General features: G+C 31.6%; 1 protein-coding gene across 1 annotated transcript; it reads right to left on the bottom strand.

Moving 5' to 3' along the window:
- Window positions 1-460: 460 nt before the first annotated feature.
- Window positions 461-27978, bottom strand: LOC126890612 (beta-1,3-glucan-binding protein-like). Its single transcript, XM_050659694.1, has 4 exons — window positions 27714-27978; window positions 10275-10414; window positions 6630-6793; window positions 461-1124 (listed from the first exon to the last, which is right to left on the bottom strand). Exons 1-4 carry the CDS (start codon window positions 27903-27905, stop codon window positions 508-510), a joined length of 1113 nt encoding a protein of 370 aa, XP_050515651.1. The 5' UTR covers window positions 27906-27978; the 3' UTR covers window positions 461-507.

The raw sequence follows: 27978 nt of genomic DNA, 5'->3' as shown, positions 1-27978 counted from the left end.
GATTTTCTGGGTGAAATATGAAGGTCCTAAGTTTAGCATAAATGGTTGAAAACGTAAAATGCAAATACATACTTGTTTTTTTATATTTACTCCGCAATTATTGCTATTTTGCAACAAGGGTGACAATTTTTTAAATTTTTAACTAATCCTATATTGTAGGAAATATAATTACGCAACTTTTATGTCAAATCAACTTTTCTCGCAAATCAATACTTTTACCGTTATAATCAACAAACCATGAAAAAAATCGAATTTTTCCTTAATTTTTTGAGATTTTGATTATTTAAACAATGTTCCGGACCTTTTTGAGTGGGAGGATAACTTAAATATTGTTATATGAGTTATTTTCACGCAATTTCTGCAAAAAAATATGAGTCACCTTTCAACATCCAAATGTACTAATATTTTTACAGATGCGCCCTGGTCTATACTGCTTTATAATAAAGAAAAGGTAGAGCACAATTTTTCCATATGTTTTATTTATCATTTCATAACACATCCTTATATCTATATTGCCCATACTCTGACATAATCAACTTTAAGATGAGAATCATCTGTGCCCAAATTCCACGTTGGTATCCACTGTTGCCTGTTCCTCCAAAAATCTGTCATACCGATACGGTACGGAACATTATGGGACCACGGCTTTCTGCCTGATCTATTATCAGCTTCATCAGGAAAGAAGTTTCCGCCAACAGCCAAATTAAGAATTAAATGAAATTCAGCATCGAAAGGCGCCATTTTGCTTTTTCCTCTCCATGGATTAGGTAATCCAGTGTGCTCGAAATTTCCAAGTTCCCAGAATCCGCCAGAGGGAGGTGTAACTCTTCCAATTTCTCTATCATCTAACGAAAATTTTATAAAATCTGGTGTCCACTCCACTTGGTATTTATGATAGGCTTGATCAAACCCTTCAGGTATGGTTGTTTCGTAGTGAGTTTGAGCATATTGATTGGTTTGTGCGTTGGCGCCCCAATGCAAAGTAGTACTTAATAAGGGTGTACCGATATTTTGACCATTAGGTTTTATCAGTTCTTTGTTTCCTCGTGTTTCCATAATATCTATTTCTCCGGAGGAAATCCAGTCTCCGTTTTCTATCCATTTATTAGGTAGCAACCAAATTGCTAAAACACAAGAATATGCACATAATATTACAATACAAAAATATACCAACTTAAAAATATCGACGTCGACCAATAACAGACGATGATATAAAGTATATTTCATAAATGAAGAAATTATTGCTGGTGTGAGCACATGATTAACATGTTAGGGTATAAGGTAGGGATGGGAATAACCTACCGGTTTTAACCTAAAACCGTTTTTTTTACTTCGCAATAACCGGTTTTACCGGTTGTTTTTTTTGTCCCGGTTATAACCGGTTTTTCCTTTTTAAAGTAAAAACCGGTTATTAGGTTTTTAAGGTGATTAGGATTAGGTTAGGTATTATTTTGGATCCCAATCATAATTATTATTCTCAAGTAATTATTCCAAACAAAACCATAATTCAAATTTTATTTTATAAATACAGAAGCAAACTGACAGAAGCAAAACAATTAAGTTTTATTGTAATATTTCGTTGAAAAGGTATTTGTAATCATAATATTTACATAAGAAGTGATCTGGTTGAAGTAGACGTAAACATCATCTATTTTTCACACTTGACTCTTGACATTGAAAGTGGGTGAATGACTTTTTCTGATTACCAAAAATAATGTTCTGACTATGAATATCGAATTACCGATTACGAATACGAATCTCCAAGGATTTCCCTATGTTTTCAAAACGATACACCCATACAGGAAGTATTAAATGAGTTAAAATATACAAATATACAAACGTGTTAAAAGAATGTTGTTCTAAAGCTATTTTCTTGTGGCATTTTTATAATAATTACTTTTAATGGGAAATAAGCCACAATTTTACCAAAAGAATGATTTTATTAACGTTTCGAAGCCCAAATCGGGTTTCGTTGTCTTTTTTTTCTTAGTAACAGCATTTTTGTCTATTTTAGTAGTATTTTGTATTTTGACAACGAAACCCGATTTGGGCTTCGAAACGTTAATAAAATCATTCTTTTGGTAAAATTGTGACTTATTTCCCATTAAAAGTAATTTATTGTGTTAAAAGAAATACATGATAAATTTTTTTTGATGGTAGTAAAAATAAAAGATAAATTGCATTATCCAATTTATTTTGAAGTAAAATATTTATGTTGATATTATTTTTTTTAATCCCATTTGAAAAAGTCTGGTAAATTTTTTATAAGTTAAAATGGTTGGGTTAAAATGTATATTATTGCAATATGTATATATTAATCTTACGCTATATTATATTTAATAATGATCAATAAATATATAATAATAATAAAATAATAAATAAATATAATAATTAATAGAATAAAATGGTTTTATTAAAAATTGTGTTTTATTTATATTGATATTGATGTTCTTTCGATAGTACTAATTTTGATCATATTGATATCGAGTATCGAGTCGAGTGGGGTATCGCAAACTAAAGCGCATTGTAAATGTAACATTGTAACCTATTGGATTAAAAAAATCGAAAACCGGTTTTTGGAAAAACCGGTTTTTCTTGGCCGGTTATAACCGCCAGGTTAAACCGTAAGCAAAAAAAAACGGTATAACCGAAAACCGGTGTTTTGTCAAAAACCGCCATCCCTAGTATAAGGAGTCAGACTCACAATTTTATTGAAGGTGTTTATTTAAAACAGTTTGTGGGAGAGTTCACAGTTTATAAATATGCCATCGTCAGGCCCTTAAAGAAACCGAGCCAGATATCAGTACAAGAACTGTACAGTATAGAATATGATGTCTGATGTCAATTTGAAATTAAAGGCCCATGTGTCTTCGTCGATTTCAAACTCATGTGAGTTTGTACTATGCAATTCTGTTGCCTAGATGTTAAGATATGTCTCTTGATGAGTTATGTATAGGTATATATGGAAGGGATCATTTAATTGTACAATGTAATGAAGTGTAAAAAATATAAGACAAAAACCGAAGTTGGTTTATGACTGCACAAACGAAAAAGACAAACAACAAATATATATGTCACTATGTAAAAAACTACATTTGAGGTGCTAATTGTGTACCTACTATACAAGGAAGGAAACCTTCCTTGGAAGAGACTTGGGAGAGACTGTCTCTTCTAAACTATTCACCGCTTTGTTACACATTGCTATGAGAAACAATAATCGGGAAAATATTGAAGTAAATAAAAATGGTGAGTTTCTGAAAAACTTGAGATTTTCAGACGACATAGTCCTTATTGCAGACCGGGTAGATCATGCGTACCATCTCTTCAAGAATCTTTCAGAACTCTTTTACACGAGTTGGCCTTAAAATTAACCTTTTCAACACAATACATGACCAACGGAGTAACCAGGCTGATACTAAGGGGGGGGGGGGGGTTACAACTACTGGAGGGTCTCTGCGGTGTATGGAATTAAGGGAGGGTGTTAAGCGAATAGAGCTCAAAGTACCTCCCAATGGGGAGGTTATAACCCCCAAAACCCCCCTGGTTACGCCACTGTACATGACCAACCTTGTACTGGCCAAAAACATCTCAACTAATGGCACACAAATTGAACAAATGTTTAGCTATAAATATCTGGGCCACGAGATTAAATTAGGAAAACATAATAAAAGGCCTGGCATGGGCGATTCACCGAAAATTGAAGGAAGTATTTAGATCGTTAGATCGGATATTACCATTTCCTTGAAAAGACAGATCTTTGATCAGTGTCTACTCCCAGTTCTAATGTATGGAGCAAAAACATTGACCTTTACCAGAAAATAATCAATAACATACAAGTAGCACAGATAGTAATTGAGAGGTCAATTTGGAATGTATCCCTCAGAGACAGAGTTTCAAATGCAGTAAGGTCTCGTTTTATGCGGTGGATACGTTCTACAGAAAAGCGCATATAAAAAAAAATCACATAAAAAAGACTTTACTTGCATTGAAAAAGTAGGGATACGTATTTTTCTAAAATCACATAAAATGGTGGACGTTTGTCCACCAAAAATTGTATGTTTTTGAAGTTCTTTTTTCTCCATTGGGCCAAATAAAATCTCAAAGAAGAAATTAAAAACGCAGACTAACGATACTGAGATTGCAAAAACCTCTTCTAATGGAATATAAAACTTTACGACACTTATTAAATGTTTCAATCCAGAAATCAAAATGTTCTGTTTATTAATACTGCAACTTGAAATCAGCGACATCTAACCTCTTAAATACTTAAACATTTAAATTTAATTTCAAAACAATTACAGGTTATACCTTTAAATGCGAAACTCAGATTGATGTAATAGCTACATGCTACATAATGTAATATAGTCCAGGGCTCATCTGTTTTGAGATGGACGTTGAGAGGTGACTCAAATTTTTTTGCAGATATTGCTTAAAAATAACTCAAATAATAATATTTGAGTTATCCTCCCACTCAAAATGGTCCGGAACATTGTTTAAATAATCAAAATGTCAAAATATGAAGGAAAAATTCGATTTTTTATTGGTTTTTTGAATATAACTTTAAAATTGTTCATTTCTGAGAAAAGTTGTACTGACATAAAAGTTGCGTAATTAAATTTACTATAACATAGGTTTGTTTAAAAATTTAAAAAATAGTCACCCTTGTTGCAAAATAGCAATATTTGCGAAAAAAAACCATACAAAAACAAGTATTCGCATTTTACGTTTTTCAACCATTTATGCAACACTTAGGACCTTCATATTTTACCCAGAAAAACTTTATGATATAGTAAAACAACACTGTAAATTTCATTAAGATCGGTTTAATAGATTTTGCAAAATAAATTTTGAAATCCAGCTTTCGCAAAAAAAATTCCTTTTTTAAAAATGTTGCAGGACTGAAAATAAAGCAGATAGTAAGTTGAATTTTTTTTGCTTATAGAAGTGTACTGTACCTTTCATTTGCAATTTGCAAAATTAAAATCGAATAATTACCACGGCGTCAGGTAATTTTTTAAATAAACATTAATTTTTGGTGCTGCGTGCAGGACAGCGGTGTTCGATTCACACAAGTTGATTTCCATCAAAATTTCTTCTAAGCTTTATTTAATATATTATTTTCTTACTCTATATTTTGTTGTATTTTAATATTTTAATTCCACAAAAATCAATCTAATTTTATTATTGTTTGTGAAATATTGTTTAAACAATTGCATATGTTTAAAAATAATAAACTTTTATTCTCTAAGTTAAAATATATGAACAAAGAAAGTTTTTGCTAAAAAAAGTGTTATTTCAAAGGATAGAGTATGTGTTTTTATTTTGCAATAAACAAATTTATTTATTTATATCGAAATATAATAAAAACTAAATTGTATCAATCATTATCAAAGGTCATTGAAATGCCCAATCAGAGCAAACTATCCGCTGTCCTGCGCGTAGCACCAATAATTAATGTTTATTTAAAAAAATTCCTGACGCCGTGGTAGTTAATCGATTTTAATTTTGCAAATTGAAAATAAAAGGTACAGTACACTTCTATATGTAAAAAAAATTTTAACTTGCTATCTGCTTTATTTTCAGTCCTGTAACAATTTAAAAAAACGATTTTTTTTTGCGAATGCTGTATTGCAAAATTTATTTTGCAAAATCTGTTGAACCGATCTTAATGAAATTTACAGTATTATTTTACTGTATCATAAAGTTTTTCTGGGTGAAATATGAAGGTCCTAAGTGTAGCATGAATGGTTGAAAAAACGTAAAATGCGAATACTTGTTTTTGTATAGTTTTTTCGCAATTATTGCTATTTTGCAACAAGGGTGACTATTTTTTAAATTTTTAACCAGTTCTATATTGTAGAAAATTTAATTATGCAACTTTTATGTCAGTACAACTTTTCTCGGAACTGAATAATTTTAAAGTTATAATCAAAAAACGAAGAAAAAATCGAATTTTTCCTTCATTTTTTGACATTTTGATTATTTAAACAATGTTCCGGACCTTTTTGAGAGGGAGGATAACTCAAATATTATTATTTGAGTTATTTTCAAGCAATTTCTGAAAAAAAATTTGAGTCACCTCTCAACGTCCAAATGTACTAATATTTTTACAGATCCGCCCTGGTCTAATACCCGAATACCCAGGAATACCCGAATTGCAAACTCTCAGATTACTGACATCTGGATGGGAATAGTTGATAATAATTATAGTAGTTGTTAATAATAGAAATTTTTATATGAAATACAAACCAAACAACTTCAAAATCGCATTAAAATAATCCGCATAAAAAGAGACCTTACTGTACAATAGTTAGGAGAAAAACTGGTTTTACGGATGCAGTTTTAAAGAATTACAACGATGAAATGGAACTTGGCGGGACATATTGCCCGATCCAATGATGGAAGATGGACAAAGAAAATTCTAGAATGGAGACCTAGACACGTTGCTTATTATAATCGGAAACATCGTCCAACAAGGTGGTCGGACGACATTATGCGTATTCAGCTCAATTGGATTTAGGGTGCTCAAGATCAGATGCAATGGAGTTATTTACGGGAGACCTATGTCCAGCAGTGGACTCAAAACGGCTGATGATTATGATGATGACTATAGTATATAATATACATACCTGGCCATAACCAATCTCCTGTAGGAACTTTAGCCCTAACTTCAACTTTGCCATATATAAAGGAAAAGGTATCTAATGTTCTAAGACGAGCACTTTTGACTGGATTTAGTATTTCACCTGGTGAGCCAGTTCTTTTACAACCAGAATTGTGTGGATTGGTACACCTAAAATATCAAATAATCAAAATAAATGTATATACAGGGAGCACGTAAAGGTTGGAATAAATTCATTTTCTCGAGAATGGACGATTTTGTAAAAAAATCCCAAAACAGGTCAATTTTTATTTTTTTTACGACTTATTGGCATATATATCATACTAGTGACGTCACCCATCTGGGCGTGATGACGTCATCGATGATTTTTTAAAATTAAAATAGGGGTAGTGTGATACCTCATTTGAAAGGTAATTCAATTCTCTATTAAGTAATATAAACATTAACATAATTATTTATACAGGGTGTCCGAAAAATTTTTTTTTAATTAAATTTATTGACATAAAAAGAAGAATGTATGTAAGGAAGAATAGCAGGCAAACGCAGTCCAGGACGAAGAAGAACCTCATGTTTGAAGAACTTGCGAGATTGGTATTGTGTTGATACAAGCTAGGCCATTAAAATGTTACATTTTTTAGGCCATACCTTGCATTTGTTAGAGGAGTCAATTTTATTTCTTTAATGTGTAGGTGATATCAGTAGAAGCTTAAGTTTAAGTTTTTCGGGTCGGGACCCTTGTCCCCCGGCCGCCATCTTGGAAATGGGGTGCAAAGGGGTTTCGCGCTATATCTCGTAAACTACTAAACCTACGGAAAATCTAATTAAAAATAAAATGTAGCCAATTAAATTTTCTACAATTTTGTTTCTATTACTTTTTATCGTCAAGTGACCAACAAAAAAGATATAAACAAAAATAAGTAAAAGTTTTTTAACAAGTTTCTTTTTGGAGGTTATAACTTTTTTCAGTTCATTTTAAAATACAATAGCATTATATCAATTTTGTAGAGGGTTTTTTAGCGAACAATTTCCACTGTAAGGTTATTTTATTCTATTTATGTATATAGGTTTTACAGCGCTCCAAACTTGACCAGATGCTCGAATGCTCACAGGGATACAATAAAAAAAAGGTTAGGTTTACTTTTCTATCTATATAAATTTCTTATTCATACAATTTATTATGATTTTAACATTCTTATGCTATTATTAATGTATTTTTGACCTTTCTCCCCACTATAAAACTTATAACCGTAAGCATATATAAAAAAGGCCACAGAAGTTATTTGAGGACAAATTCGCCGGTCCAGAAGAAGAATGACGCAACCGCAAGATACAAAATTCTTAAAAAGAACAAAAAAAAAACGATTTTTGATATCAAAATTATAAAGTATGATCAAAATTAGCCATCCACCACACCGTGACCAGGATCTCGAGATATAAGAATTTTTTGGGGTGTGCCGCTTGTCTATGAAGTAACATAACTTTTTTCCTATTGTATATTTTGACTTAAAATTGTCCAAAAAACTTCTTTATGAATCATATTTTATTGCTGTGTTGGTAAAATTATAAACTAAAAAGTTTGTCACTCAACTTTTTTAACTAAACATGAAACTAACGAAATATGGTGACAAAATGTTTAAAAATTAACAACTCCTTTTATAATGTGTTTAAACATTTTGTACAAATTTCATTGTTATCTAAATACCTCAAAGATAACACAGTAAGAGTTTCAAAAGGAAATATTTACAGCGACGAATGATTCAGCGAGGTAAATTTGAAAAATCATTAAAATTAATTTTTGGCATTTTTGTATAAAATTTGACTTTTGAAAATGTTTTACCAACTCTAGATAAAAATAAACTTCATATTCGGATTCAGCGACCTCGAAAACATAAAAAATTACCAACATTCGTCATTCACCTTAAATTTGATTTTCGTGGTCGGCAAAACGTAATTTTAATTAAATTATTGTTTTTATTGTATTCCTATGAGAATTAGAGAATCTGGTCAAGTTTGGAGCGCTGTAAAACCTAGATAATAAATAAAATTAAACAACTTTATAGTGAAAAATGTTCATGGAAAAATCCTCTACAAAATAGCTATTAAGTTATTTTATTGTGAAATGAACGGAAAAAAAGTTACAACCTCCAAAAGAAAACTTCTTACAAAATTTTTTCTTATTTTTGGTTATAACTTTTTTGTTGGTCACTTGACGATAAAAAGTAATACATGTAAAATTGTAGAAAATTTAATTTGCTACATTTTATGTCTGACTAAATTTTCTGTAGGGTTACTAGTTTAGGAGATACAGTGCGAAAGCCCTTTGCAGCCCTTTTTCCAATATGGCGGAAGGGGGACAAGGGTAGCGACCCCAAAAACTTGAACTTAAGCTTCTACTGAACCCCGCTACACATTAAAAAAATAAAATTGACTCCTCTAAGAAATGAACACTAAATGTAACATTTCAATGGATTAAGCATGCTATTTGGGGTGGCGGTAAAAAATTAAGATAGCTATGATGGTAACCAACGTTCTGAAAAGACGTGTTACAGGAAGAAGAGAGCGAAATGAAAAGTTTATCGAGTATTGGCGGAGAGCTTATATACAGGGTGCGGCATTGTGCGAGGAAGCCCAATTACTCATTTGTCGTAAGTGATACTAACAAAAAAAAAAAAAATTATTTAGGTAACAAATGGAGCATACTTTGAAAATGATTTCAAATATACAGGGCCAGCTATATTGACAGGGTGGAACAAACTTATCATTTTATATTTTTACATTTAAAATTTTACATTTTTGGAATCTTCTCGATGTTCTCATTTTGCATCAGTACCTTTACTGTCTGCACGATTTAGCTAATACACCACCAATGAAACCAACGTGCAGTATTACCCCACACCCGTTTACATTTTTCTGTATACGTCAAGATCCTTACAGTAATTGGAAATTAGAAAAGACTGCAAGACTTGTACACACTTCTAAATAGGTCAAAACGGCAAACAGGTGTATGTTTTCAAAAAAACTTTTGATAGTGTGTAAAAAATATTTTATTATCAGCTAAGTACTTTCGACACATAACGTGTCATCATCAGAGCTTCGTCCTCTTATAAAACCTTCATAGAAGAGCAATTGCTAAACAACACAATAAAAAACATGGATACTGGGCAAAAGCCACAGATATAGGGTATAATAACCCTTTAAAGTGAATAAAATCACATCTAAATTCTTTTATTAATTAGTGAGACAACATGGCTGAGTCAAACCATGTAATAATAAAAGAATTTAGATGTGATTTTATTCACTTTAAAGGGTTATTATACCCTATATCTGTGGCTTTTGCCCAGTATCCATGTTTTTTATTGTGTTGTTTAGCAATTGCTCTTCTATGAAGGTTTTATGAGAGGACGAAGCTCTGATGATGACACGTTATGTGTCCAAAGTACTTAGCTGATAATAAAATATTTTTTACACACTATCAAAAGTTTTTTTGAAAACATACACCTGTTTGCCGTTTTTACCTTACAGTAATGACTGAACTATAAGCCAATGTATGGTTGCCAGTGTCTCGCCACTAGGAGGGATATGGGATATATTTGGGATTACCAAGTACATAGTTTAATTGGATAATAATATTGTAGATACTAATAATGCTTACTTGTTTCCCAAATCTACGGTAGCTGATTGTAAAAACTGCTCTCCTAGCTCATCAGCTACAAAAGTTGGTTTTATGTGTAAAATTCCATTTGAAGTATAGCTGTTGTTTCTGCTGTTTGTGTACCATTCAAATTCGTTGTTCTGTAAACATAAAGAAGCAAGGATATTATACTATAGACTCATAATTTAAACATAGAATATAGACCTTATAGGAGGGTACTGCCCTGTAACGTTTCAGCATAGGATTTTGTGCATCTACTGAGTAGGTGCATGTGGCCTTACAATGACTACGGCATTTTCAAGGGACAAATAAATGTGACCATCTGTTCCATTCAAACTCTTCTTCTAGGAGAGTATATATTCTTTGATATAAAACAACAATTCATCTAAAAAACAAACAACTTGTGCCTTTGGCACGAGTTGCTTATACAGGGTGATTGATTAGTGGGGTAAAGTTCAATAGATCCGCTATAGTAATAGATAGCAATAAAAGTTGATAACAAAAATTTTAGCCACATTTGAGCTTCACATTACAAAATTAGTTAGAATGTTACAGGGTATTCGATAACACAGTGGCAGACCAAACTTATGTTTTTTTAAATAGAATACCCTTTATTTTATTTTATATTCGAAATCCTGTTAATTTCTCCATCACAAAAATATAAAGGTTTGTTATGTTATACAGGGTATTTACAAAGTTATAACCAATTTTATATGAAAATCGTAACAAGTTCAACTCCCTGTATAAATAAAAATCAGCAAAACAGCAATGGTTTATTAATGCCATATTTTTTACGTATTGTCAAAATTTTCAAGAATGATTGGTATTGCTAATTTTCTTTATAGCAAATACAGGGTGAGTCAAAACGCAAGTACATTATTTTCTCAGTAATTTTAAATGGAACACCCTGTATTTTATATCACTATTGAAAAGTACCATTACCGTACTTTAATTTCTAGATAACATTCCCTATGTCTAAATTTATTAGCTTTCGAGATATTTTCATTTTTCGACGGACCAGTAGCGTCGCCACCCAAATCACCAGAATTTAATCAACTGGATTAATTTTTTTGGGGTTACGTTAATAATGAAGTTTATAAAATACCTCCAACAACAAGGGATGATATGAAAAATAGAATACAAAGTGTATTTCGATGTGTTATTTTGCAAATGCTTCGTAGAGTAAGTAGCTCATTCAATGATCGTTTTATGCGTGCATAAATGTGTTAAAAGGTAATTTTGAACACACCTCATGTAATTAAATATTAAAAATATTTTATTAAAAGTAGCTTCTAATTTTTCAAACATGTTTTCTTGCAAAATTTATCACTGATAAATTATTTTTCGTTCTTTATTTGTTTCATTGTTACATTTACATACAAAAGTAGTGTATAATAATTGTCTTCACAAAATGTTGTATTTTTGTGTGTTTTTTTCTAAAATTTATTACTAATTTTCCTTCTTTATTTGTTACATTTACATAAAAAAGTAGTTTTTAATTGTTTTAAAAATGTTGAATTTTGTGGTTGTATTTTTTTTTGTAAAATGTATTACTAATAAATTATTTTTATTTCTTTATTTGCTACATTGTTACATTGATTACCGGATTGATAATCAGTAATCGTCAATTGTCAATTCAGTCATGGCTTACTTAAAATATAGATAAATTTAGACACCTAAAATAATTTGCTCTGAAAAATGGAAATATCTCGAAAACTAATCAATTTGGACATAGCAATGTTATATAAAAATTAAAGTACGGTAATGTTACTTTTCAATAAGGATATAAAATAGAGAGTGTTCCATTTAACATTACTGAGAAAATAATGTACTTGCGTTTTGACTCACCCTGTATTTGGTATAAATAAAATTAGCAATGTCAATAATTCTTGAACTTTTTAACAATAAATAAAAAAAATATGGCATCAATAAACCGTTGCTGTTGGGCTTATTTTTATTTATACAGGGAGTTGAACTTGCTACGATTTTCATACAAAATTGGTTATAACTTTGTAAATACTCTGTATAACATAACAAACCTTTATATTTTTGTGATGAAAAAGTTAACAGGTTTTCGAATATAAAATAAAATATAGGGTGTTCTATTTAAAAAAACAAAAGTTTGGTCTGCCACTGTGTTGTCGAACACCCTGTAACATTCTAACTAATTTTGTAATGTGAAGCTCAAAGTTAGCTACAATTTTTGTTATTAACTTTTATTGCTATCTATTACTATAGCGGATATATTGAGCTTTACCCCACTAATCAATCACCCTGTATGTGTGAACATGGTTCGAGATAATATCGAAACGCCGTTTTCATATTTGGATTTAGGAGACAAAACTACATAGGTATCCATCGATAGATCGGCTCCAAATATAACAGGGGTAGCGACACACAAACGAACGAACGAACGGAAGATTTTGTGAATTGATAACGAAAAAAAGGTTTTCGTTGAAAAAAAGAGTAGCCTAGTACAGATATGTCAGAAGAGCAGACTCTTCCGGATGCTGCGTAAACAAAATTACAGAATTCAGCCCGTTAGAAGAATAAAGAGAATATCACAAAGATCATTTAGGCCGTCCGCACATGGGTAGGCGACGCTCTCCATAGACGGCGCGTTTAGGATTGCAAATCTCCTCGTCTTGTACGACTTTCGTCCCTTGCGATCGGTAGCACACGAGAAAGTTCCCGTGAGACGCACATTTTCAGTCATGGAGCTAAGTTTATTTTATTTGTTTCCTTCGTTTTTTGTTGATTTTTAAGCTAAATTAAATTTTAGTTTTTTTTTAAGATCGGTGAAAGTTATGTTCGTTGATTGTAGTACTAATAGTGTATTGTTGGTAATATAAAATTCTGAAAAACATTAAACTTCTGCTTCTAGGTGTTTATTATAAAATTAATTAATGAAGTAGAAAAATACCATCAATTGTATAATGCTCATTTAGTCGTTTTGGTTGATATACAGCGTGTCTACTTGAGTTGGAAACATGGGAAACTTTTTTATTATTAATTTTACGAAAAAAAGTTATTCTTTATAAAAAGTTCTGCATGCCCCAAAACCTAAGATTCAATTATCAGATATCAAATTTTCTCAATATTATACGAGGTATGTCAAAAAATATGAACTTCGGCTAAGGGTAAAGTACCTTTATTTCTCTCAATATCGAAAATTCTTATGATAAAAAGTTGTTTGGAATTAAAAACTAAGATGAAATATGCAATTACATGCTTCTTGTTGAAAAAAAAAATATTTTTCTCAAATTTATGGATACCCAACATCGTTTTTAATTATTACAAATATCATAACTCGTTTATTATTGATTTTACGAAAAAAAGTTATTCTTCATAAAAAACTTTGCATGGTCTAAAATCTAAGACACAACCATGATATATCAACTTTTATTAATTTTATACGAGGTGTGTCAAAAAATATGAAATTCGCTCAATATTATAGCACCTTTATATTTCACAGTATTTCAATTAGAAGGATGTAATTGCATATTGACACTTAGTTTTTAATTCTAAACAACTTTTTTAATAACCGTTTTCAATATTGTGAAAAATAAAGGTACTTTACTCTTGAGTGAAATTCATATTTTTTGGCATAACTCGTATAAAATTAATAAAATGTCATATCTGTTGGTTGGATCTTCGGTCTTAGGACATACAGAGATTTTTATAAAGAATACCTTTTTTTCGTAAAAGTAATAATAAAAGAGTTATCGTATGTGTAATGAATAAAAACGAAGTTAGTATCAATAAATTTGAGAAAAATTTGGAAAATATTTTTTTCCAATTAGAAGCATGTAATTACATATTTGAGCTTGGTTTTTATTTCCAAACAACTTTTCATAATAAGAATTTTCGATATTGAGAGAAATAAAGGTACTTTACCCTTAGCCGAAATTCATATTTTTTGACATACCTCGTATAATATTGGGAAAATTTGATATCTGATAATTGAATCTTAGGTTTTGGGGCATGCAGAACTTTTTATAAAGAATAACTTTTTTTCGTAAAATTAATAATAAAAAAGTTTCCCATATGTTTCCAACTCAAGTAGACACGCTGTATAAAAAATGTGTTCTTCCTGGTTGGAAGATGTGAGCAAACTGAATCGACTAGTGTGCGGAGAGCAATCGCTTGTGCCGCAGGGTTCGTCCAAGACGTCTCTTCGATCGACACATATGCGGACGGCCTTAGAGATGATGTTGATGAAGCAATGGCAAGAAACAAGAAAGATATGGTTTGTTCAACAGTAAATGGTTTGAGTTCAATTAGTGCGGTCGTAAATATTATTAAATTTATCTGACCTGGCCCATTGTTAAGACCCACCCGGAGCGATAAGCCACCGAGGTAGACAGAGTTGGTCTTTTGCAATTAACACTGACTAGACGGTACTCCCATAATAAAGCCTAAAATAAATTTTACCTGAAACCGGGCCTTTTATACTATTATCGGTTAATCCGGGCTGTTTATAGTGGTAACTAATTGAACTTAACCATTTATTGTTTAACATACCATACCTATAAGGTGGAGATTAACAAATGGTGCATATCTCTAGCAGTACTAATTTGCATATTATTGCACCGTATAGAATTTGAAGTTTCTTCCTAGTCGCGCCTTGGAATTAAATAATTTTAATACTCAGTAGCAAACTTCAATGTCAGTAACCAATCACCAACTTTAATTACAGTTCTTAGAACATTTTTAGATGCGCCCTCATATGCAAATTTGTGTCATCCCAAATGACGGGACCTCTACTTATAGGTAAACTTTTTCTTTATATAAATGTAGGTTTCATTGCATTTTATGGTAAATTACAGCAGAGAATGACCATGCAGCGACAAAGTATAAAGCTATGCATAATAATTAGCAGTTTTGGTTTTTCCTTTAATCTAAAACTTTTTTAATGTATTAAAATGCAAAGTGATTAAGACACATATATTCATTTTTTCAATTAACATCGTGTAATTCCCAAATTAAATTATCTGCCATAGACAAATATGAATATAGTGCAGTCACTGAAGGTGGATATGAGCTATTACCTCCGATTTCGTTGAACCTCCATAGATTTGCATGAAAATTGGTGACTGGTTAGAGGATATCTCAAGGAACAAAGGTGACATGGTGTCAACTTGCGCTTTTACCCTGGGGGTGGATGCCACCCCTTCTCGGGGGTGAAAATTATTTTATTGAATATAACCCCATAGTTCGATAGAGGGACAAATTCTAAGCAAAATTTGTTATATAAAGGTATTGAAATAAATCAAAACTTTTTGAGTTATTGGAGATCAAAGGTTTGAATTTTTCTTGAAAAAAATGCATGTTTTTATCCAATTTTTCATCAATAACTCAAAACTATAAGTTTTTAGAAAAAAGTTATTATTACCAAAATTAAAGATATTAAAAAAAACTCTTTATAAGAAAAACCTTTTACTGTTAACTAAAAGTGAGTTATAAGTAATAGGATATAATATTTTTTTCGCCAAGTAAAAAAATCTAAGTATTCAAGCTGAAATAACGGGAAAATAATGCATTTTATAACATAAACTTATTAAACATTTGTCAAAGTACTTAAAAATATCTATCAAATAAGCCCCCGAATATGTTGATAGCATTAAAATTTATGCACCAAAATTTTTTAAAAATTTATTTTTTCAAAATTTTTCCAAAAAATGTTATTCTTTTTTTTAATAACTCCGTTTATTTTTAATATATCATGTTTATTTAAAAACCGTTTGAAAGATAATTCCAAAAGCTATTTAACCACGTTAAATTTGATCTTTTAAACACCTTACTTTCTTAAAAATAAAAGGGGAAATGGCCCTGGTTGCTTGGTTTTCAGAGGAAAATTTAAGATTTAAACGTTTCTATCTCGGTTATTTTTTACCCTATGGAAATAGTAAAACAAGTAAAATATTTGACACAGAAAAACTAAACTTTGCGTATATATCATTTTTTACGTATACATATTGAGTATTTTTGGAGTTATTATCAAAAGAATATGAAAATTACAATAATTTTAAAAATTATGATTTTTTTAAATCATATCTTTTTTCAAAAATATGCCTTCTAAACCGGTCAAAATTATTAAAATCAGTACTTATGTCAATATAAAGAAGTTCTTGTAAGGATTACCATAAATTTTAATTTTTGTGGAAATGGCGTATGTTTTATTTTTCACTTTTTCCTAAAAAATTCGAAAGGGTTCTTTTATTTTTATCATAATTTGCTTAATTTTGACGACATTACCTTGTTCTGAAGCTCATTTAATAGGTATTCCAAAATACGTTGACAAATGATTAGCAGGTATATTTTATACATTGCATCGTTTTCCCGTTATTTAAGCTATTCCCGTTATGTCAAGATCAATGAATTAAAATCACAACATATATTTACAAAATGTCGTAAAATATCGCCTAATATAGAAATAAATAACAAAGCAATTCCACAAGCCGAAAGCGTTAAATACCTTGGTATGCACCTGGACAAAACTTTGACATGGAGAACACATATATGGAAAAAGCGCCAACAGTTAAATTTAAAATTTCGTAAACATTATTGGATACTGGGCAGAACATTGAAGTTGTCTATACGTAACAAACTGTTGGTATACAGTACAATACTCAAACCGGTCTGGACCTATGGGATCCAGCTATGGGGTACAGCAGCAAAATCCCAACATATCCATAATGGAAAGATTACAATCCAAAGTGTTACGCTCTATAACAGACGCCCCATGGTTCGTGTCAAACAAAGACATTTATTGTGATCTAGAAGTACCTACGATCAGTGAAGTGATAGTTCAGTGCAGTGTTCGGTACATAAAACGCCTAGAAAGCCATCCAAATGCCCTGGCTTGATAATAAACTTGAAAATAAACTTGCTTGATAATAGTCAACAAACTCACAGACTAAAACGTAAAAATCCACTGGACCTTATTTATAAATAAGTTTTATACCTCACCGTAATTGTGTTTATATTTTAGATATATGTATTGTTTGTAAATGTAAAATGTATGTTTGTATGTAGCATATTATCGGAATGTCATGTTTGTTCCATACTAGAGGTCCAGTCATTGGACTGACCTCTCTAACGTCAATAGGGATGTTCACTAATTTTTAAATATAGTTAAATTCAATAGATTACAAGGTATATAAAAACGTAACAATCATAAAACTGTTTAAAAATGTATATTTTTTAAAATAAATGAGTTCATAATGTTGATTTTCTTGGAGGCTAGAAAAACGGTACCCTGCAGCGAGGCTACGGTCTGTGACGTCAGCAGTCGTAACGTCTTTGATCGACGACTAGTTTTGTATACTTATTTACTCAGTGTATTTGAATGTGCGCAGTTTTTTACCTATTTAATTATTAAAAATAAAGCCAAATAAGTGGTGTTTTGTTCCTGGGTGTGTAAATACATCAAAAAACAGTTCTGACAAGATTTTTATTACCGTTCCAGCCAATTTAAAACAGAAAAAGAAATGGTTTGTTGCAGCTAGAACTTAAAATAATTAACTTAAAGAACTAACTTAATAAAATAAACATTATAGAAGTTTTCCAGAGACTTTCGGCCCTTGGTAATAATGTAATTGTTCTTTCTGCATTTACATTTTTCAAAAATACTTATTATTAGTTTTCTCACGATTCGAAAAAAATAAATGAATTTAAATAGCATTGGACCAAGATTTTGCACCTACCCCCTTAAAGAGTAAATGAAAAAGTTTCGGGACCTCAAATTTGTATTCCTTAAACTGGGATATTCCTAAAAACGGGATTCTAATAATACATACAGTAAAAGTAAACCTTGAAAGAACTACATGTGGATGTAAGTATGACTTTATATTATATTAAAATTATTAATAATTTAGTGAAAATATTGGTTGAAATGAAAATGTATAATACCCAAGTTCAAAAATATTTTTTACCTTGGAACAGTTGTCAACTCGAAATACGAAACAACCGAAATAAGATCTAGAGTTGAAAAGGACATAGCAACATTTAACAACATGCATGAGAAATATTTTCACCCATTGCGACATAATATCTCTCCCACTAAAAATGCGGCTGCTAAAATGTTATTATTTCCGGTCTTGCTATATGGCGCAGAGGCCTGGACAATAATGGAAACAATAATGAAAAAGCTAGAGGCATTCGAGATGTGGGTGTACCCACGTATCCTCAAAATATCCTGGGCGACCCACACCAACGTACAGGTATTGCGTCGAATGGGAAAACAAAAAGAAATCTCTTTTACAATTAAGAAACGAAATCTTCAATATTTCGGTCATATCATGAGGCATGATAAATGTTGTATACTCCAACTGATAACGCAAGGTAAAATAGGGAGCAAACGCGGACCCGGAAAAAAAGACACTCATGACTTAAAAACTTACGCCAATGATTTGGACAAAAATCGATCGAGTTATTCAGAAACGCCTCAAATGAAATTAAAATTGCCATGATGATAGCCAACGTCCACAACGGACAAGGCACATGAAGAAGAATAAAAATATTTTTAATACACCTAACCAAGGTAAAGTAATAACCAGCCGATGTATGTATACAATATGCATGCGTACAATGCATGCATACAACTTTCTCTATTTTTTTTTTGTGGAGTATTAAGCATTTATTTGTTTAGCTTAAAGAAGACATGGAAAATTATATGGAATATACACTCAGTAAAGCTGTGGTAGATTTATTTTTTTACAAGATGCCAATAAATCATACACCATTGTTACATCTACACTACAGTCGGTAGTTTATACGAATCGGCTTTCTGAAAACCTTCTTCCATTTTATTTGTTTATTTTTGTAAAACCCAAAATATGTCCTTACAAACAGTCTATCCACTTTAAACTAAGCAAATTCACTATAAAACTCCACTTTAACCCTGATAAAACAAGAAGAGAACAAAATAAAATGACCTGAAACGTCAAACAGGTAAACAGTAACACTATGAGAATGGCGCGCGCTTGGGGTATGCAACTAGTGACGTCAGGCCAATAGAGAAGCGTTCTTGAAATTTAAAATAATGCTAGATTTCTAATAAAGATTTTTTATAGAAAGGCTTTTTCAATTTTGTTGAAATTTTGGACAATTATTCCTAGGGTGTTTCTTAATCGTTTTACATGTTTGAAATGACTTTTTAATTTTTTGTGAACATCCCTATTCTTTTTTATTTCAAACCCCAAAGACGCTTATTGTTAGAATTTTTATAACTAACAGATTGCTGAAAAAACGTTTCAAAAAAAAATTCCCGTTATGTAGATTTGAGTACTCGTCGAAAAAAGTACACATTCAATTGCCAATAACTCACTTTGAACTAACATTAGTTTAGTTCTTTAAGTGAGGAGTGTATTCAGTTTTTCCTTAACATCAATTTCAGTAATAATAACTATTTTGTAAAAGCTTATAATTTTTGAGTTATACGTAAAAAAACGATTTAAAACATGCATTTTTTTACGAAAAAATTTAATCTTTGGTCTTTAATAACTCAAAAAGTGTTGACTTATATTAATAACTTGATATAACAAATGTTGCTTATAATTTGTCCCTCTATCGATTTATGGTATTATTTTTAATAAAATAATTTTCACCCCCGAGAAGGGGTGGCATCCACCCCTAGGGTAAAAGCGCAAGTTGGCATCATGTCACCTTTGTTCCTTGAGGTATCCTCTAATTATACCAACTTTCACGAAAATCGATGGAGGTTCAACGAAATCGGAGGTGAAAATCTTCAGTGACTCCACTAATAATAATAATTAAGGTTTATTTCAACATGTAGACCAGGGAATTTAGCACAAAATAAATCGATTTTTAAACACAGCACCTAGATATTTGCAACTTTTATCATTATGTTCAGGATGATGCCAGGAAAAGTCTAGAATAGAAAAATGGGTGAAAATGTATAGTGGCATTTTAAAGTGCATAAAATGCATAGAAAAGTGTATAAACATGTCAAAATATTTGTAATAATGGCCAGATTTTGTTACTCGGGAGTTTTTGGGGTCGCTGAAGACGAGTAATCCATTAGAACCGACCACCGGAGCACCTGGTGCCCAGATTCAGTGTTAAGGCACGTCATCTGAAGTTTCGAGGGTTTTCATCACTAAATTGATGCAAATAGATTACTCGGGAGTTTTTGGGGTCGCTGAACAAGAATACGCCATCAGGACCGACCCCTGGTGTATCTGGTGCTTAAAAACACTTAAAACTCCAGAAGATAACATGACTTAGCATTGACCTTTTGCACCAGGAGGTCCGGGTGTGGGTTGTGATGACGTTTTCGTATTCAGTGGCTTTAAAAACCGCCTAGTAATCTATTTACATGCATTCAATGCCAAAAGCATTCGAAACTCCATAAGATGACGTGTCTTAGCAGTGATCGTGAGCACCAGGTGCTCCGGGGATCAGTTGTGATAGCGTACTGGTGTTCAGTAAACCTAAAAACCCCTCGTGTAATCTGCTGGCATCAATTTAGTTCCAAAATACCTCGAAACTCCAGAAGATGGCGTAACCATAGACATCAGGTGGTCCGGAGTTGGTTCTCATGGAGTATTCTTTTTCAGAAACCCCAAAAAAACCGCCCGTATAATCCATCAAGTTCATCAATTTCATGCCGAAAACCCTCTAAACTCCAGAAGATGACGTGCCTTAGCAGTGACACTGGCCACCAGGTGTTCCGGGGATCGGTTATGATGGCGTATTCGTGTTCAGGGACTCCAGAAACCTCCAACTAATGTACTTGCATCAATATAGTGCTGATAATACTCGAACTTCCAGATGGCGTGTCTTAGTAGTGACCCTGAGCACATGGTGCTCCGATGGTCAGTTCTGATGGCGTATTCATCTTCAGCGACCCCAACAACCTCCGAGTAACAACGTCTGGCTCTTAATACATATATTTTGACATGTTTATGAACTTTTGAAAACATTTTATGAACTTTAAGAAGCAACTAAGTATGCATTTGTACACATTTTTGTATAGTAGACTTTTTTCCTGACTTCATTCTGAACACAAAATCAAAAAGTTGCATGTAGGCCAGGAACCGAAGCTTTTCACCTCGAAATTTTTACAGAATGGATCGATTTGCTTGAAAATTTGAGAATAAGTAGTGGATAGTCCAATGATCAAAATCTATATGATTCTAAAATGCGCTTTTACCATGTGGGTGGTTGCCGCCCCATCTCGGGGGTGGAAATTTTTTATTATATTTTGACCGCAAAAGTTGATAAAAACATTCATTGTAAGCAAAAAATTTTCTATAAATTTTTTTGAGAAAATTAATAGTTTTCGATTTATTCGCTATCGAAAGTGTTAGTTTTGTATAGGAAAAATCAATGTTTTTTCGATATACTCATTTACGATTCACTCAATTTTTGCGGTAGAAAATTTTTCAGACCAAGTTCTTGGGAATTAAATAGCCTACAATTTTATATTAAAACATTTTTTCGTATCTCTGATGTTAATCTTTCTATACTGAAAAAATGGTATTTTTTACCAAACTACAAAAATTGGATATTTGCTTTTAACTCCAGTTTTTTTAAAACTAATCATTCTAAGCCAGTCACACTTCTAGAATCTATGTAGTATTAATACATCAATAAATAAGAATGAATAAGGCCAATGACTAAAAACACCGCTAACTTTCATTATTATGCTTTCAATTGGATTTCTCCTTTTTTTTGAAAAAAAAATATATTGATTTTTTAACCGTAACTTTTTTATTTTTTATCTTACGAAGTTTGGCAAAAAATAATTTTGTAGGTTTTTACAAGATCTATAAGGTTTTTAATATTAAATCTTTTTAAAATTCTCAGTCACAAAAAGAGGTGACTTTGAAAGGGTTGGTAAAGGTGGTTTTTGCACGTTATTATAAGTTTTAATTGTGAATACCTCACTCAATTTTTGCCGTAGAAAAAAGTTTTGCAAACCAGGTTCTTGGGAATTAAATAAGCTACAATTTCATTTTGAAATATGTTTTCGTATCACTGATGCCAATCTTGCTATTCTGAAGAAAAAGATTTTTTTTAAACTACAAAAATTCGTTATTCGCTTTAACTCAATGTTTTTAAAAACTAATCATTATAAGCCGGTCAAACTTCTAAAATTTATTAACAATACATAAATAAAACACACTCAATAAGGTCAATTACTAATTTTAATTCGGGTAGTAATTAGGGGGTTGCTTGCGATCCCTTTCTCTCGCTGAAAAAATAGGGACTGACATTCTTTTCATTATAAGTCACTTAATTTTTGAGCCAGAGACTTTTTTTATTTTTGGAGATAGATATTTTTAAGTACTTTAAATTAGTTTGAAGAAGTTATCCTCGAAAAATGCACAGTTTGCCCGTCTTTTCAGTTTGAAACTACAATATTTAGCATTTGACGAAGAACAGCTAACATATAATAAAGTATAGCTCGATTACTATTGGTCTTAAATAAAATAAAAAAGCTGTTTTGTTTATTTCTTCAAAAGGTACATTTTTGTTAAGCAAAGTTGTTTTGATAAAACGAAAACTTTTTGAGTTATTAGCCAAAAACTGATTAAAAACATTGATTTTTTCGATATAAAACTAACACTTTCGATAGCGAATAAATCGAAAACTATCAATTTTATCAAAAAAATGTATAGAACGTTTTTTGCTTAGAATAAATGTTTTTACCAACTTTTGCGATTAAAATATAATAAAAAATTTCCACCCCCGAGATGGGGTGGCAACCACCCCCATTGTAAAAGCGCCTTTCGGCATGATATAGATTTTGATCCTTGGACTATCCACTACTTATTCTCAAATTTTTAAGTAAATCGATCCATTCTGTAAAAATTGCGAGGTTTTGTTATATTTTAAGTTTCATTACTTGGACTAATGTCTCTAGGTGCTGTATTTAAAAATCAATTTATTCCGGTATTTTTTAGTGCTAAAATTTAGCACTAAAAAACAGATTTAATCTCCTGGTCTAATGTATGTTATTTTACAAATAAAAATGAATTGCAAGGCTTTGAACTCAGATGCTACTGTTTGAATAACAGTTCAAGGTTAGAACTGGAAGGATTATTAAGAGAACCAGATTATAATTAGATATTTATATTTTTTAGGAAATCCCGTCCAGTTTGCAGAGCAGGTAACACATTAATTAACTCGTTTGCGTATTAAATTTGTATGCTTTATTTTTATAGTCCGGGCACTATGGTCGACATGCTGGGAAAAATATTCTGATTCCGTTTTTCAACGAAAACTTTGTTCTCGTTTATAAATTCGCAAAGTCTGTTCGTTCATTCGTTTCTGTGTCGCCGCCCCTGCAATATTCCGGAGACGATCTACCGATGGATTCATAATTTTGTAGTTTTGTTTCCTGAATGCATCTCTGAAGACGGTGTCTGTGTTTTCAGTTAATAAATTTGCAGATTGTCGTGAGCAAATCATCATTAATAATTATTATTCTTTGAACAAATTTTTCAAACAATTTTGATGACTTGATTTTTTTGGAACATTATTTTAGGTATTTTGGACAATTCTTAATAATGAATTATTTGGACGATTCTCTGTAGACATCTTAATTTTACAATTTATACATATAAGGAGATATACAAATAAGCTACAGTCATTTGAAATGTGTTGTTACAGAAGGATGCTTGGAATCGCATAGACACAGGAGAATACGAACACGGAGTATTGCGAAAAATGGGTAAAAAATAGAAAATAAAGTAAGTTCGATAAAATAAGTATTCTTTTTCTCATGATCATCTTTCAGTGCGTCACAGTTTTTTGATTTCTTTCTAACGCATTAAATTGTATGTGACAGAAAAAAGGCACGTCCGTGATTACAGATATTTACAACATTTATCCTAGTTATTCTAGTTGTCGATAGATGGCGCCATAATAAAAACAATATTTTTTTTAATTAGATAATAATATTACAAATATAATCTGTATAATTTATAAGACTATACAAATCAAAGAAAATACCATTTTATAAATGCAAGAAACACATTTGATTTGTTTTTATTTCAAATTAAAAATAAAATGTGACAACTGTCAGATTTAACTAAAATGTCATGTTAGAATAAATGTCAGAAATGTGTATTATCACGGACTTTCCATTTTTCCTATCATTTGTTACGCACTGAAAAATGCTCATGACAAAGACAATACCTATACTAATTTCAGTATAAAATCAAATCGTACTGTAATCTATGGCCTTGTCTACACAATGATAGTTTTACCAACGAATATACAGAGATGTTCAAAATTATGGAATAAATAAATTTTTTTGAGAATAGGCCATTTTGGACAAAAATTCCGAGAGGTCGATTAGGTACACTAGTACCTAACGTCATCCATCTGGGCGTGATGACGTAATCAATGTTTTTTTAAATGAGAATAGGGGTCGCGTGCTAGCCCATTTGAAATGTTATTCAATTCTTTATTTAGCAATACCTCCAAGCATTAACACAATTATTTACATAGGGTGTTCAAAAACATATTTTTTAAATTAAAATAATTGGCACAAAAAGAAGAATGCATTTAATTTATTTATTTCAAAATGAATTTTACTGTTGTTAGAAAACAGAAAAAAAATTATTTGACAAGTAGGTAAACGTTGTTTTTGCTTAAATCAAATGTTTAAACAGCCAAGAGGCAGATGGGTGGGAGCTGGGTATTTATCACAAACCTGTTATCACAAACCATAATTCCTGTTAATTGACATGTTCTTCGTGTCGGAGTAATTAAAATGCCCAACATATTTTTTGTCAGCCAAACAATTTTTCATATATTATATAAGGCGTTTAGAAGATAAGGGATACAGTTGCATTTTTGCTACTTTTGAGAAAATCAAGTTTGAAGTTTAACATCTTTCCTAAATTCTACCGCTTGTCTTTCAAAATAGTTAGTGATTGGCTGGTCTTTTTTACTTTAAAAACTTTTTTGGAATAGTACCTACAATTATATCAGATAAACTTGGCATTTTACAAGCTATTTTAAAATAAGAAACAGCACTTATACCCATTGTCTTCCAATTGAAATACTTGGACTGTACTTGTATCTTTATTCTTTTAAATACAATTTAATTAACAAAACACAGAATTTTTGTGAAAAAGTTAAAAATTGGTATATATAATATGAAAAAAGTAGAAAACACAGTAAAAATAAACTTAACTAGTCATCATCGCTTTCAAAGCAATTATCTGGTTCGTCGGGCTCTTCCTGAATATTATCCCGAGTGGCTTGATCTGGGATTTGTTGTCTTTCCCGTTGTTGATGAGGCAAATTTCTGTAGAAGTTGTGATAGATGGGAGGCTATTATGGGAGGATTATTAAGGGATCTAGAGCTCTTTAAAGATGGCGTCTTGTGATTAGTTTTTTTTAATACCTCCAGAACGGTACCATTTAAAAAAAAATCGAAAATTTGTATGCCTATTTATTCTCCACAGATAAATCGATTTCATCTATTGTGAATGTATAGTAGTGGTCATAGGCGTCGGTTTTGGGCAGGGCAATGGTTATTTTATCGCATAACTTTTTTCTTTATCTTTTAAGCAATTTTGACCGCGGATTTTTAAATTATGAGGTATTTTATTACTAAAAGTTACTCTTACTTTAAGTCGGTAGAATACACTGTATTCTATAAAAATCGATTTGAAAATATTTAGTTCTTTGAATTTGAAAAAAATGTTCGCAAAAAAACTGTTTAGAATAACAAAAACTGGTACGTTTATTTATTTTCCAGATATGAATCGATTTCATCAATTCCGAATTTCTAGTACCCATCATAGGCGTCCGTTTTGTGTAGGTCAACATTTATGGTATCGCACAACTTTTTTGTTTTGAATTTTTAAGCAATTCTGACACTAGATTATTAAATTATGAGGTTTTCTAGTACCCAAAGTTATTCTTGCTTTAAATCGGTAAAATACACTATTTTATTTTGAAAATATTTTTCAAATTTTTCTTAAATTCAAAAAACGAAAAGTTTTCAAATTGATTTTTCTAGACAACGGTGCATCTTAGTGACTTCGTGACTTAGTGAACACCTCACAATTTGCTATTACAGTATCAGAAATGCTTAAATGTTAACGACAAAAAAGTTATGCGATAAAATAACCCTTGCCCTACCCAAAACGGACGCCTATGACCGGTACTAGAAATTCGCAACTGATGCAATCGATTTATCTCTGCAAGATAAATAAGTTTACCAGTTTTCGTTTTTCTGAATAGAAGCGTTCTATTCAGAAAACTAATTACAAGACTCCATCTTTAAAGAGCTCTAGCTCCCTTAGGAGGCATTTTCGGACTAGATGAATTGAGTTCAATTGTCTTAAAATTATCTGAGGAATCTCCGGTCTTCGTTTGTCGGGATATTTTCTGAACGCCCTGTATGACTAACACTTATCTGGAGGCCAAGTGATATAAGCGTACTTATATCCAATGGCTGCCAAATGATAAACAAACTATTTTCAGGATATAAGTGAAATATCCATATATGCCACTACTGGTTTTAAATTCACTTGTGTCCTTTGTCCACAACATTAAAATGGGTATTGACTATCTATTTCTGTACTTATCTCCAACTTGACCAAAATTGCACTTATACCCCTTGGCTTCTAGATGCCTCATTATAAAATTTGCTATTGGTAAACTTAAAAACAACCTGCCAGTTTTCACAATCATAAACTTGTCAGGATGACAAGTTTAACAATTAAAATCACGTTCCACAATCAAAACTTCCCCTGTTCCAGTGTTCCCATACATCAAAGTTTGTCCGACTAGACACCGTTATGCGTTAAGGTATTAACTCATTTTCAGCTTGCTATTAATAATTTTTTTTGGTACCATATATTAAATGGATCCATATTATATATGGCTCTCAGACATGGACGTTTACAAAAGAGAATATGGAAAAAATAGCAAAGACAGAAAGAGCCATGGAAAGACAAATGCTGAACATTAAATTATCAGACAGGAAAAGAAACGAATGGATCCGCAAAACAAAAGTGAAAGACGTCTCTACCCAAGTAGCAAAGCTTAAATGGAAGTTCGCCGGACACACCCTACGGCAGAAGGATGAAAGATGGACTAAGATGGTAATACATTGGAGACCATGGAACCACAAACGAAAAAGGGGAAGGCCACAGATGCGATGGTCAGATGACCTGAAGAAACAACTGGGTCAAAATGGATGCAAATTGCCCAAGATAGAGAGGCATGGAAGAAGGAAGAGGAGGCCTATATCCAAGGATGGATGTTTAGGGCTGATTAGATAGATAGATAGACGCGGGATCCAGGCCTAGTCACTTCCGACAAAAAAAAGCAGGTTTGAAATTTGAATTTAGCGGGACAAAATACATACAAAAACCTCCGTGGACTTTGATCGCCCACGAAATAGCCCTGATTCCTAAACTAATATAATGCATTACTTACTCCACCTCCAGCCAACGTATCTTCGTGTTTCCATTTATCTAAATTTAAACAGTCGAAATTATCTTCAAATATCAGATCACCCGAACATATATTTTTGGGCGCAAAGGGCCCACTAGCCGTTGTCACACTTCTTACACAATAGGAGTTCACTTTACAAACCGCTGCTAGCACGAAGACAAGAAGCACTTTCATCTTGGTGCACGTTTTTCTTTGCACTAAGTATTTGATAGTACGTGATCTTCGTTTATATATCTTGCTGCACTAA

This window comes from Diabrotica virgifera, chromosome 8 (assembly GCF_917563875.1).
Source record: "Diabrotica virgifera virgifera chromosome 8, PGI_DIABVI_V3a".
Lineage (NCBI taxonomy): Eukaryota > Metazoa > Arthropoda > Insecta > Coleoptera > Chrysomelidae > Diabrotica > Diabrotica virgifera.
Note: the sequence above shows the minus strand (reverse complement) of the source record. Positions and strands in the feature narration are given on the sequence as shown.

Coding starts and splice junctions, on each gene's coding strand:
- LOC126890612 (XM_050659694.1), bottom strand. CDS start 27,905: ATGAAAGTGCTTCTTGTCTTCGTGCTAGCAGCGGTTTGTAAAGTGAAC. Junction 10,415..27,713: donor ATACGTTGGCTGGAGGTGGA/GTAAGTAATGCA, acceptor TTATGTTTACAG/AACAACGAATTTGAATGGTA. Junction 1,125..6,629: donor AGGAGATTGGTTATGGCCAG/GTATGTATATTA, acceptor CTTGTGTTTTAG/CAATTTGGTTGCTACCTAAT.